The sequence below is a fragment of the Terrapene carolina genome, unplaced genomic scaffold (assembly GCF_002925995.2).
Source record: "Terrapene carolina triunguis isolate 2854851 unplaced genomic scaffold, T_m_triunguis-2.0 Scaffold238, whole genome shotgun sequence".
Taxonomy (NCBI): domain Eukaryota; kingdom Metazoa; phylum Chordata; order Testudines; family Emydidae; genus Terrapene; species Terrapene triunguis.
The window spans coordinates 7,926,778-7,940,267 of record NW_020664589.1 but is presented as its reverse complement, the minus strand read 5'-3'; the positions used below and the strand labels follow the sequence as shown (position 1 = coordinate 7,940,267).

The 13,490-nt window shown below is 51.6% G+C and overlaps 1 protein-coding gene across 1 annotated transcript in view; it reads right to left on the bottom strand.

Moving 5' to 3' along the window:
• The window catches only part of HMCN2 (hemicentin 2), a 114,987-nt gene extending 104,367 nt beyond the window's left edge, over positions 1-10,620 (bottom strand). The window contains exons 1-4 of the mRNA XM_029912711.1: positions 10,263-10,620; positions 5,615-5,685; positions 3,237-3,395; positions 2,717-2,839 (exon numbers count right to left, since the gene is read on the bottom strand). Coding sequence (XP_029768571.1) covers positions 2,717-2,839; positions 3,237-3,395; positions 5,615-5,685; positions 10,263-10,563 — 654 coding nt within the window. The 5' untranslated portion in view covers positions 10,564-10,620. The remainder of the gene's footprint in view (positions 1-2,716; positions 2,840-3,236; positions 3,396-5,614; positions 5,686-10,262) is intronic.
• Between the last annotated feature and the right edge of the window lie 2,870 nt (positions 10,621-13,490).

The window sequence follows — 13,490 nt, the reverse complement described above, 5'->3', positions numbered from 1 at the left end:
AGGCAGCACAGGACAGAGCCAAGTTCCCTAGCACGTTCTTTGCTCCTTCCCCGCTTGCTCACACCTGCCCCTCCGCCCCTTGCTCACACCTGCCCCTCCCTTTCCCCTTCGGTTTCACTCCTTGCACCGTTTCCTTTGTTCCCGTAAAACAGAAAAACAACCTGCTTGTGAAAGTCCTGCAGGGGATCGAGTGCCGGAGCCCAGCCCCTGCTCCCTGTGGGCCCTGCGCACAGAGAAGTGACAGGGCGCGGGGGAGGTTAGATATGGACACAGAAATCCAGCTCTGGTTCCTCCCCTCGCCCAAGGGAAGAAGCAGGCTGAGGGAGCCCCTCCATCTCCAGAGCAGAGCTCAGCTGGCAACAGGAAACCCCTGACTGGCTACCGGTGCTGACCCCAGCCTGCCCCTAGCCAGAAGGATAGTGCAGGACTTCGGGTGATTGAAGTCCCAGCTCCTGGCACTCAGAAGACCTGGATTCAACTCCAGTCTCTGTCATAGGCTTGTGTGTGACCTTGGGCAAGAGACTAGTCTCTGTGCTGCGGTTTGCACCTGTACAATGGGGCCAATAGTCCTGCCCTGCCTCACAGGGGGATGGTGACGATAAACACACTACAGGCTGCGGGATGCGCAGGTACTGGGGTACCATTACTTTGGTAACAGGGACCCACCTGAGTACCACAGAGAGCATGTCACACCTCATACATGAATGCAAGATACAACGGCATTTACTGGCTCCAGATAACGGGACCAAGGAAACCAGTCTGAGTCTCCAGCCGTAACTGTTTATCCCGAACACACTGTTTTGCAGGTGCTGGAGCAGCGAGGGAGGCGGGGTGCAGGGAAAAGGAGACCACAGCGAGGGCTGAGCCTTTCCCGTTCCAAAGCAAACACACTCACTTGCTGATGTTAGAGGAATTAAAGAATCTGGCGTAATTATTATTGCCAGATGGCTCCCACTCAGCCGCTCGGAGCAGACAAGTGATTAACCTGCACCTTGCCCACGGGAATACTCGTCAGTAGACTGTGCAACAGCCAGCAGCCGGGAAGAGGAGGGGAAGGGAGGCAGGAGGAGAGCTCACCGCTCCAAAACTGTTGTTAATAGTTAGACAAACGCTCGGCTCCTGCTCTCCAAGCACTTGCTGGGTCAAGACCGTCAAAGGCAGGAGTCTAAAGTCAGGCTCCATCGTTAGGGACCTGCCTGATTTTCAAAGGTGTGGAGCACCCAACAGCTCCCACTGAGGTCCTGGTTTTAAAGTCTTGGCCTTACTCCTCCACAACCTGGGGGAGGTATCATCTCCATGCTACAGACAGGGCAATGGAGGCCCAAAGAAGTGAAGCACCTCACCCAGGATCACGCAGCTAGCCTCCAAGGCAACCAGAAACAGATCCCAGGTCTACTGACTCCCAGACTCCTGCTTTAGCCCTGAGACAACCATCTTCTCCAGTCCCCTGGAGCGGGGACAGGGGATTAGACGGGCACAGAGGCTTTGCTTCTGGATGCTCAAACCTCCATGAAGTCCCTAAGGGATAACAAGCCTTGGCACATTGATCTAAGCCTTTAATGTGACTACAGTAAAGACTTGCATTGCTAACTTGATGAGTCCACCTGAACTAAAAGGGATTGACAGCATCAAGCCAGCGAAGGAGAGAGGCCTCTGATCCTCATAATCTCATCGCCCCATCCCAGCCACCCAAATCATAAAGGACACTGTGAAAAGGAGACTGTGAGGGAGGGATAGCTCAGTGGTTTGAGCATTGGCCTGCTTAAACCCAGGGTTGTGAGTTCAATCCTTGAGGGGGCCACTTAGGGATCTGGGGCAAAAATCAGTACTTGGTTCTGCTAGTGAAGGCAGGGGGCTGGACTTGATGACCTTTCAGGGTCCCTTCCAGCTCTATGAGATAGGTATATCTCCATATATTATTATTAAACAATCCAAGTCTTCCATTCTCGTAGGCAGGGTTGTTGTAGCCATGCTGGTCCCAGGATACTAGAGAGACAAGGTGGAGGAGGTGATAGCTTTTATTGGACCAGTTTCTGTTGGTGACAGGGCAGGCACCAGCTTAACAAGCAGGTGCTTGGTGCGGCACCTGCGGCAATTCGGGGGCGGCAGATCCCTCACTCTCTCTGGGAGCGAAGGACCTGCCGCTGAACTGCCGCCACCGATCGCGGCTTTTTTTTTTTTTTTGGCTTGGGGCGGCAGAAATGCTGGAGCCGGCCCTGGTTGGTAAGACAGACAAGCTTTTAAGCTACATAGAGCTCTTCTTCAGGTCTGGGAAAGGTACTCAGAACGTCACAGCTAAATACAAGGTGGAACAGATTGTTTAGCATAAGAAGTTAACACATATTTCAAGGGACCATTCAAGGTGAAGTGGGCCATTAATACCCCTCCAGTCAAAGGGAGAAAAGGGAAAAAAAAGGCTGGCGGGTGGGTTAGGTGGGTTATAGATTGTTGTAATGAGCCATAAATCACGTGTCTCTGTTCAATCCATGATTTTTAGTATCTAACAAAGTTATGAATTTAAGCTCCCAGGCTTATCTTTTGAAGACATTGGGCAGGTTTCCTTTGCGGATGAGGACTGAGAGGCCAGATAGGGAGTGATCGCTCTGTGAAAAGTGTTCACCTACAGGTGACAAGGTGTTTTTGTCTTTTATCATTTTTCTGCGCGAGTTCATTCGAGATGCTCACAAGTAACAAAATTCAGGTCTTTTCCACTCACCTCCTTCACCTGTTGTTTATCCAGATGGAATATCTGTCCAGAGCTGGTAGCAGCAATTTCTTCGTACACTCGATACCCAGGGTGGCTTCTGTCCCCGCAATCCCCCGTTAGCACGAACACAACCTGCCACAGAGCAATGCACGACAACAAACCAAGTCAGAAGAGACTGTCCAACCTGGGGAGATGCTAACCATCCTCCCCCCTCCCCCACTGGCAGCAGGTTGGCATGTGCCAACTACAATGTGAACAATGGTTACGAGAGTGCTCCATGTCTATATATATATGTCAAGAGTTAGCCAATAGAAAACGTACCAGCAGACGGAGATAAAGAATACATGGCACTGTTTATAGGTTTTGTAGGACCAATACAGTTGGGTACTGTTGTGCTTTGCAAAAGGCTTCCTTTGCGCAGCTCTTCATCACCTTGTGGGCTCAGGGAGTGGCTGTTCAGTGACTCCTGGGTCACAGAGAAGGGACATCTCCTGGGAACGCAGCTGCAAGCCAGTAGCCGGACTCTCACCTGGGACTGTTTGTGCTGCAGGAGCTGCAGCAACTCCTGCTTGCGCTTGTAGTCTTTGGCCCGGGCATCCGAGAACACGTAGATGAACGATCCCGGGTGCGAGACCTCCACAGCCAGCTGGATGGCTCCGACGCTCATCTCCGGGCAATCCCCTCCGCCCTGTAGCCAAAGAGCCCATTAGGAAACCCGAAGTGAGGGCTGCAGGAATCAACCTGGGGTGGGACGCCATTTCCACTTGGGAGGGGAAAACTTGCTGAGACCACGTGCCCCATCATGATCACTGCCTCATCTTCCAAGAGTCCAGTGAGCAATGCCTGCTTTGCCCTGGGCATGTATCCTGAGCCAGGGCAACCCCTAGTGCGGACAGGCACAGTGCCATTTGCACTGGCGGTGCTTGAGCACGGGTATGCATCACAGGTGCAAACAGCAGCTCCACCTGGCTACACACCTGGAATGAAGCTAAAGGCAGGAGCCCCACTCAGTGTCTCACCCCGCACTTCAGAAACGCGAGGGAATCCCAACGGATTCGTGCCTTTTTCAGACACCAAAATTCCACTTGTGAGTAGTTTATAAAGGGTTAATAAATGATGACTAGATGTTGTAATCACACTTAATTATAGACCATCACAGAGACCAACAGGTTGCTTGTAACCATCTTTAACACCTTCGACTGATGTGCTGGTGACCTCGGATAACACACACTACTCCTGCCTGTAACCTGCTTGCAACCCCTACGAATCATTCACAAATGGACCCTTCACGCAAAGCATGTGCAGTGCAAACACATGGCGACTAGAGATGCCAGCTCCCGGTGGGCCCCAAGGCAGCTCAGCAACAGAGTCATCCAACCTCCCATTGTCCCAGGGCTTCCCAGCCTTCCCTCCGGTGTAACAGTTTCATCTCACACACAGAGGAAAACCGAATCTAACTGCCAGCTTCCCTATGGGGCTGGGAAGAGATGCTCATTTAGGGGCCTACGAGCCTCCAGCTGACATAGACCATAGAGAGGGGAGTTCAATAGACCACTCAGCTGTAACCAAGCCATGCCAGGCAGCCGGTTATTACTTACACAATAATAATGCAGAATACCTTACATTTACATAGCCCTCTGCAGCTCGAAGGACCCTAAAGCTCTTTGCAGCGAGACACGCACACGTCCTGCTCTCAGAGCACAGAGGTAAATGCATCACTCAAGGTTATGACTATCTACGCATGAGTCACTTCCTCTGTCGCCAAAATGCAGCCATCTCTGCAGTGGAATGCAGTGGGTGTATAACTTTCCATTTCTGTCAGAAATGTTCAATGTATTGCATCTGAAGAAGTGGGGTTTTTTACCCACGTAAGCTTAGGCCCAAATAAATGTGTTAGTCTTTAAGGTGCCACCAGACTCCTCGTTGCTTTTTGTGGATACAGACTGACACGGCTGCCCCGCTGATATTTATTGGTGTCGGTTTTTCAATCCAAACCTGAACGTTTTTAGTTTGGGGGGTTGCAATAAAAACCTGAACATTTCTGGGGACAATATTCAATGAAAAACAAATAAACAAAAATTGTTTTCAGCTAAACTTTATGTGGGAGGGAGAAAAATCATGTCGGGAACAACTCCAGTAGCTCCCCAAGTCGGACCCTAGGCAGGACCCCTGCTCTTGCAAAGAGCTCCCAGGGATCTAGAATAACCAGGGGCGGACAAGGCCTCAGGTCCAAGTCCCATCCAAAGATGGTACCTGCAGCAGCAGAGCACCCCCGGCATCTTGCTGGGGCACTGACCATACCAGGCCCCCCCACCTCTTCCCAAGGGTCTCTCCCGACCAGCGCAGAGCTGCTCTGTGCTCTCCCCCACCCCTCCGGAGCCTCAGGCACAGCATGCGCGTTGGGAGCACGCCAGGGGGCATCGCCAGGACATTCCCACACCTCAGCTATTCTCCAATAAGGGGCAGCTGGGCACACCCTGAGGCTGCTCTACATCTGTGCTAGGAGTTGAACTTGTCCCCAGCAGCACCAGCATTAGCCCTTCTCTTTCCCTGCCCTGGGCCTAGAAATGTATCTCCCTTAAAAGTGACAAGTGCCACCAGAATTCCTTGCTGCACCCAGTCCGCACGTGGCAGGGAGGATCTAGCCAGTTCTGCTGGAGGATGCTCCTAGTTACTTTTAAATGTAATGACAAAGCCGAATTCTTTCCTCTGGCACGGATTCCATGGCAGCTCGGCTTAGGAGTGACACTCCTTGGCATCTGGGGCTTCTTTGCCAACCGCGAAGGGTTACACTCCCACCAAACAAGCTGGGTTTCCAAACTGGCCACACTCAGGTTTCAAATACCAGTTATCATAGGCCACTAGCCAACAACGCTACAGATTTTAAGATGAGGCGGACAACTGTACCTGCACGTAGAGACCTCTGAGCTCTCGCTGGAACTCCTCGGGATCTGCTGTGACGGTCGCTGGTCCAACCTCTGACAAAGATATCAAGACAGCAGATATCAGCACTTTCTCCTCTCTGGGCACAAGTCTGCAATCTTCCTTCTCTCTTTCTCCCATATTAAGTTTCCCTATATCAGCCCCACTAGGCCTATGAGAGAGACAAGGTGGGGGAGGTAATATCTTTTACTGAACGAACCTCTGTTGGTGAAAGAGACAAACTTCCAAGCTACACAGAGCTCTTCTTCACCCACCTTGTCTCTCTAGTATCCTGGGCCCAACACAGCTACAACAACACCGCAAATACCAAAAGGCCTATGTTAGTTCCTGCCTGTCCCCAGAAACCTGCATCAGCAACTATAGCTTTCTTTCAAAGAACACTCCCTTGCCATTGGAAGAACGCTGGGTCTCCTTTACTGGGCTGGTTGATGATGGCTCGGCTAGTCCGTGCTTTTCCACGGTGGCCACCATCCCGTGTGGCATTGAGAGGTGATCTCCCCTCCGGCGTCCCAAAAGAGCAGCCCTGTAATGGGACACTTTCTAGATTACAGGCTATTTAGGTAACAGGACTTTGTTACACCCCCATATGGCTTAGTCTTGCAAACGGGACCAAGCCAGGCACTCAGGCACCAAGCCAGCGCTGAAGGCCCCGTGCTGCCGCTGCAGCTTCGCTGCTCTGGTACCAGAGCTAACTAAGTTAAAGCTGGCTCGGGTGTATCATACCCCGCGACGGCAGTGTAGACATACCCGTTGTTGACAGCGGGTTGGAATTCAGGAGTTGCTGGCTCACGCCACAGGAGCAGATTCCATCACACTTAGGGTATGTCTACACTGCAAGGAGACACCCGCAGCTGGCCCATGCAGCTCCGGTGGAGCTCTGGGACTCTCCCACTTCACAGGGTCCTATAGCCTGGGCTCCAGCCCGAGCCCGGATGTCTTCATTGCAATTAGACAGCCTCGCAGCCCGAGTCAGCTGGCACAGGCCCAGCCACGGGTTTTTAAGTGCAGTGTAGACATACCCTCATTGGTGCAGCAGGCATCTCCCCATGTGTGCGATGCCTTTACACTGTTAACACTCCTCCCCTCTGGGCCTTGCAGCTTTGGAGGAGATGGGGGGCACCTTTAAAGCCTACTATTCTGCTAGTGGCTAGAGCAGGGCAGGTGGATGCCCAAGCTCCCGGGTTCTACTTCCTGGCTGTGACCCGGGGCATGTCACCGCAGCCTTGTCTACAATGAGAAAACGCATCACACTGACACGTTTTAACTAATGCAACACTAAACTCGACTCCGCCCTAGAGTTCACCACCACCAGCTCCTAACACGTTATTAAAACATGACTGCCCCTTGTCCTCGCTAAAGGCAAAAATCACGTTTTGCATCAAGTTAGCTAAGACAAGTTAGTTAACACAATGCACTTCCACAGGTCTATCGCGCCTCAGTTTCCCTACCGCTCTCTGGGGGTTAAGAGCACCTACCTGCCTCATAGGAGGGCTGGGAGTTTTAATGGAAGAGACCCTCAGATGAATGATGCCACATATAGGTGCAAAGAGTCATCAACACACCGAACTCTGGCTCAGTACCAATGAACTGACCATTTCTCTGACATGAGACAGGCTCGGAGGCCTCTGAAATAATGTCAACGCTCTGACTGACTCCCACAGAGACCGGAAGGCTTTTCCTTCAGCTTAACAGGAGAGACGGCCAATTTACCGAGCCAGGGTGCTCTAGTTACCGCAAACCAGATGCCTGGCCTGACAAGGGACCATGCAGCCAGACGAGTCCCTGGCAAGAGGTAACCCCATCTGTTTCCATGCAAACATAAACAGCTACAGCATGATAGGGGTACCACAGGAACTGAGGACTTCCCCCCGCCCCACCCACCATGCCCCATCCTCCCGCACCTTCCAAGCTATTTCAGCTCTTTCCCGGGTTGACAGAGACCCTCTGCTTTACAGGTGCCCTTTGTGACGGCAATGAGAGGTAATCACCCTTACAAAGCCCAAGGAGGGCACCTCTAGGTCCAGTCTACACTGTAACCGCTACCATACCAGAGGACACAGGTGCAGCCCCAGAATCCCTCCAGGCTTTAAAAGATGGTTGGCCTTGCAGCATAGACAAGGCCGATCAGCACTGTAACTAGGTTACCAGACTAGGCTACAGCCTTGGACTGTAGCCTGGCTCAGGGACGTGGCTAACACGCAGCTTCGTCCGGCCTAGACTACAAGACCGAGCCCTGCTGGGTAGTTATTACTGTGAGGGCAGCACCTTGGCTGTGGTGTGACAGCAACAATGCACAGCACTTGCAGAGCAGATGATGTGGGTGTGGAGCAGCGTGGGACAGAGAATGAAGGAACGGAAACTTGCCAAGTCCCTAAGTATCCCCATTTAGATGAGCCACGAGTCAATTGACTTATCTGGGTCCATCCCCAAGGAAGAGTCACGTCCGGTACCCTGAGACATTCCATACACAGGACCATATTAAATGGAGTCCACTCAAATCACCTGGTCTAGAGTTCCTTGGGGCGCCGTCTCCAACGGTAACCAGTGCAGAAACACGAGCTGCCTGGATTTAATGGACAAGCCAGCTGTTCTCTCTGTTACAAAAGGCAGATGCATCCCCACAGACCAAGTGGATGCAAGGCTGTGAAGAGGGGCCCTGTTTCTATTTTAAGGAATGTACACAACAGATAGATGTCGGTTCATTCTAAAAATCCAGTTCGTGCCTCTGATCGCTTCTCCTGCCGTCTTCAGTATTTTTAATTCAAATGTTCCTTTCTTCATAATTGCTATTTTCTGTATGAATTTTTGCCAGAGAGCTTGTTCTTATTTGGTATGAATGGTTAGCACCTCATGGATGTGTATAAAAGCAAGAACCAGTAAGAGGAGCAACTTTCATCTTTATTTAACTTCAGAGCATTGTGTCCTTGTTTATTATCACAGTTCAAATAAACAATTAGCCCAGTAGTGTTCTTCAGATAGAAGACCTCAAACTGCTCTACGGCATCTCTTCACCCAACCACTAAAATTCAGCCAACTCTGGGGTGGATCACAGTAACTGTAACAGCATACAGCAACAGTAGTTTGGGACATGATGTGAAGTGTATCAGCCAGCAGAAAATGCAAAAGAGGATTTTTAGGGAAGCAGGATGTAATTAACCAAATTAGAATGTGGCCAGGGTCCTCAGAATTAACACCATAATTAATCCTTGTGAAAAGTGACCTGCCCTCATTAATGCCCACAAGGATCAAGGTTCACTTCACAGCCAAAACATAGCACTTGCAGTACTATAGGGCCCTTACCATCTCGCTGGTTCTGTGCTGGCTGGAGAAGCTAGAGTTCAAGCCTACAAGGCAGCCTGGGGTCGAATTCAAGCTGCTAGCCAGGGGTGAAAGTAACTTAAGGATTTACCGGTGTGCCAGAGTCCTGAGCAGAGGGCGTGGCCTCAACCGGAAGAGGCGGGGCCTTTAAATACCTGGGCCCTTTAAATCAAGATTTAAAGGCCCCAGGACTCTGGCTGCGGCAGCTGGGAGCTCTGGGCCCTTTAAATCACCCCCGGAGCTCCGGCAGTGGGGCTCAGGCGGCGATTTAAAGGGCCCGGGGCTCCGGCTGCTGCAGGGGGGCCCGGGTCCTTTAAATCGCCAGCCTGGGGAAGCCGGTCCAATCCGGCACAGCGTACCGGCTTACTTTCACCTCTGCTACTAGCCCAAGATAAAAGCCAAGTAGCCTTGTCTTCACTGTTATTTTAACCTGTGTTAGCTGACACACTTTTGGCAGTGCAAACACTTCCTCGGAGAGCCACCTACTGCATCACCAATACCCCCCTTCCTGTCCTGCAGCACCCAGCCTCTCTGAGGTCTTCCAGCCAAGTACGGAGCTGGCCCAACCCTGCTCCAGTTATGGGACTGGAGGAAATTGCAGTTCAAGCTGCATGGCCATGAATTAAGCAAGGTCCTGAGGCTAAAGCAATCGAAATGGGATGGTAACGTGAGGAGAATCAGCTGCGGCAGGAATCCCCCAGGATTTGGGGAGGCTTGTTAGAATTACTTCAGGAAATTGGCAGCTTCCATCTTAGGCCCTGGCTGTCTGGGTCAGACTGATGCTTTTCAAATTTAAACCGATATTTTCTAGCCAGCGAGTCAGGTACCAATGATTCTAGCCATATTAGCATAACCCTGCTCTGGCTGTGTTTGGAGTGTTTACCTCCCAGCTTTCCCTGTGCCTAACAAGGCTGACAAGCTGAGGATCAGAAGGGGGACAACAGGGCAGGACAAAGTTGCCTTGAAAGGGTGGGGGACTTTGATCCTTACTAAATGCAGCTCTGCTTGTTTTCGTACTGAGCCAGGGTTAAGGGAACCAGGCCTTTTACGGGACCAGAACCCAGTCCCCAGAGTGAAATGGGTTCAGTATGACTGGAACCAATGGCCCTAAATTAGTGCAATGCAATGTCCTGTGCAAATGGGTCCCACATTTCGTAGCATTTTTCATATTGGACCAGAATAATTGATTCTGGCTGAATGCAATGCAGCACTTTGCCTGGACCAGAACCATGGGTCCTGGGTCAGCGCAATGCATTGTTCTCAACAGGATTAGCGTGAACCGGAACCGCCTTACCTGGGTCATGAAAGGGGATCAGCGCATAGTTGCTAATGGCTTTTGTGCTCCTGCTGAGTGTCCGCTCCAAGATCCGGGATGCTCCATCCATCACCTGCACCAGGTCGTCGTACATGGAGCCCGTGACATCAAAGACAAAGGCCAAGGTGACCCCTCCAGAACCAGGGACGGGCTCTCCAAGGCCAGAGGCCAGTAGCAGCCAAAGCCCCAGAAGGAGCCCTGCTCTGTGATGCATGGCTTGGGAGTCTTCCACCGCACAGAGACAGGCAACCCCTCTGCTCCTGCTCCTGCCTGGAGACATGGCCCCCCAACCCTTTGCGAGATTCCTTCCTCGGCTTCCTTCGTGCAAAATGCTCTTTCTCCAGTTTGTCCTCCCCCACTCCCCCAAAAGAGCTGAGAATCTCCCCACAACTCTCCTCCCCCCAGGGCCAGAACGATCGCACGCAGAGAAATCAGACTGTCTTTTCCTTAGCTACTTCTAGAGGGGCAGAGGAGACCCCCCCAGCTGCAGACACAGCTCCCCATTCATTCCTGGCTGCTCCCAGACAGGCCCTGAAACAAATCAACCAGCTGCCACTGCTGCTGGGCTAAGGGCCCTTTGCTAGAAGGTGCCCTCCTTGGGGAGGGGCAAGACAAGACCAGCCCTTGGAAGAAGTGCGGCCACCAACAGCTGCATGAAGGAAAAGCCTCCAAAGTTCAACTTCTGCAAGGGAGAAGAAAAGCACTTTCTGAGCAACTCCCCTGGTGAGGCGGTGGGTGGGAGCTGGAGGAAGGGGCGATTGGAAGCAGGTCCTAAAGCCCACATTATTCACTGTAATACTAGCCTGTTCCTCTCCCCCCCACCACTCAAACACTCCCCTCTCAAGCCAGCAGTCGCAGGCTGAATGCTACAGGGGGTCAGAGGAGGACACGGGGCAAGCAGCTGAATGGATGTGGGGAAACCAGGCCAAGACGGAAAGATGTACAGGAGGAGAGAACAGCTGGATGTTCGCTGAGATGTAAAGGGAGCAGCGGTGAGGCAACTCCAAGCACACCAGGCGCTTTCCCCTGAAAACACAGAGCAGGGCAGATCTCTGGTGCGGCTTGAGGAGGCCGGCTGGATTCTCAGCACAAATGGCAGACACAGCCTCACAACTAGAAAGGCCCATAGGATGACTTAGACGTGCCTGGCCTGGGAAGGGGGGTGCAGGAGAAAGCCACCCCACCAGCCTCCAAGCTGCAGCCCACAGTGAATAGCTTGCAAATGGTAATGCAAACACAGAGAAATGTAGAGCAAGGGGTGGGGTGGGAAATGCATTCCTTGTCTGTGAAGTTATGGATTATTTAAAGCCAGGGAACAAATAATCAGGGGGTGGGGGTGTGGAAAGTGAAGGACCCTGTGGGCAAGATTTTTGGCTCCCCTTACAGATAAGCCACTGAGCTCTTCCGGATCTTATCTGGGCCACCTAAATAAGACACTCAGCTGTTGCTCAGGTTTCAGAGTGGTAGCCGGGTTAGTCTGTATCAGCAAAAACAACGAGGAGTCCAATTTGTTAGTCTCTAAGGTGCCACAAGGACTCCTAGCTGTTGCTCAGTCCGTTCCTTAAGAAAGGGGATTCAGGGGTCAATCATTTGCTAAGGCCAGTAGGGGAAAAGGCAAGGCAGGGAGGAGAGAGCCCCAAGCAGTGCATTCAGTGCCTCTCTCTGTGCTTTGCAGCCAGGCTCATGGAAGCCTCTCTCCATTTTCTCATTCCCGGGGCCAAATTCTGATCCGAGTTCTATCAGTGCAACCCAACAGACTCGCACGGAGTGGCATCCGAGTAACAGAGCAATGTCAGATCAGAATCATAGGCCTTGTCTACACACAAACCTGCAGCCACTCAATGAAACTGGTGCAAACCCCTCAGTGCACACTCATTTTGGTTTAAAAGTAGCGGGTTTCATTTTAGCTTAATCCTGTCCCTAATCTATTTAAACTAAACCAAAATAACCCCGATTTAAACCGAAGTAAGAGTGTCCACACAGCTTTTTGTGCAGGTTTAACTAAACCGTTTTCAAATCACAACACAAGTTCAACCCATGCAACTGTGTATGTAGACAAGACCTCAGCGTAGCAGGCTGCAGCAGGGAGCCCTTCTCCCCACCCATCCTTTTGGTTTATTAGAGGAGATGTTTAATTTCCCTGTCACCAGTTCCTGAAGCAGCATATCGTACCAAGGAAACACGGAAGAAAAGAAGAAGGGAGAGTTCTATGGTAACGTCAATCTTGGAAAAAGAGTCTTTAGAGAAACAAATGGGAGCCCTGGGACAACGCCAGCGTTAATTATCAGGGGGTAGCCGTGTTAGTCTGTATCTACAAAAACAACAAGGAGTCTGGTGGCACAGACGCCTTGTTGTTTTTGCCAGCATTAATGTTCACAGGCAGGGCTTCATAAAGGTCCCAGCTGCAGCGAAATGGCATGGCAGCCTCGTGGACAGACGCTTCCAGGTGGGAACTATTCCTTTGTTCTTTCCACTCAGTATCGCCCCCAAGTCAGCCACCCAGCTGTCAGCTGGGTGCTTCTGTCGAATTTACCGCTCCACCCACAAACCGACTCCAACCTGCCTTCATCTACCCACTTCTCACAACAGAATATTGTCTGCAAAGCAACAGCAAGAGGGGTTGCCCTCCTGCACAGGGATGCAGCAGCTGGGCGGTTGGTCTCCTCTTCCGTTAGCAGGGCCAGGAGAATGAGCTGGGGCATATGGACTAGATGAACTGCAGGAGGCTGTAACCACACCTGCAGGTGAACATCTGATGCATTGCAGCGGTCACGCTTCCCAGATGGACACTGGAGGAATTTGAAGGTGACCCAGTGACAACGGACTCCACCCAATTTTATTTTGTTACTCTAGAAGACCTAGTCACAGAAACGCTTGTGTCTGAACCTGCTGCATGTGGGGCAGCTGGCTGGTCCGGTGCCTTAAGAGGCTGCCTGGTATTTCGTTGGGTTGTTTTCTATCAATCACCTTCCGAAAATGCTTGGGAGGCTAATTCCCTGTAATTACCTTATCTATTGCTACGGAGCAACCTTTTACTTCCTAACCCAGCTGGAGCCCATCAGGAGAGCAATTCCAGACACACCTGACCTGGCTCTTTTTCCTTTTATTATAACCATCTGTTTCAACCGAGCAGGATTGTTCCGCTCTCAGGCCCCCTACTGAGGGGTAGTCGAAGAGCAGAACTAGCCAGGCGAGGGGATTCATGCA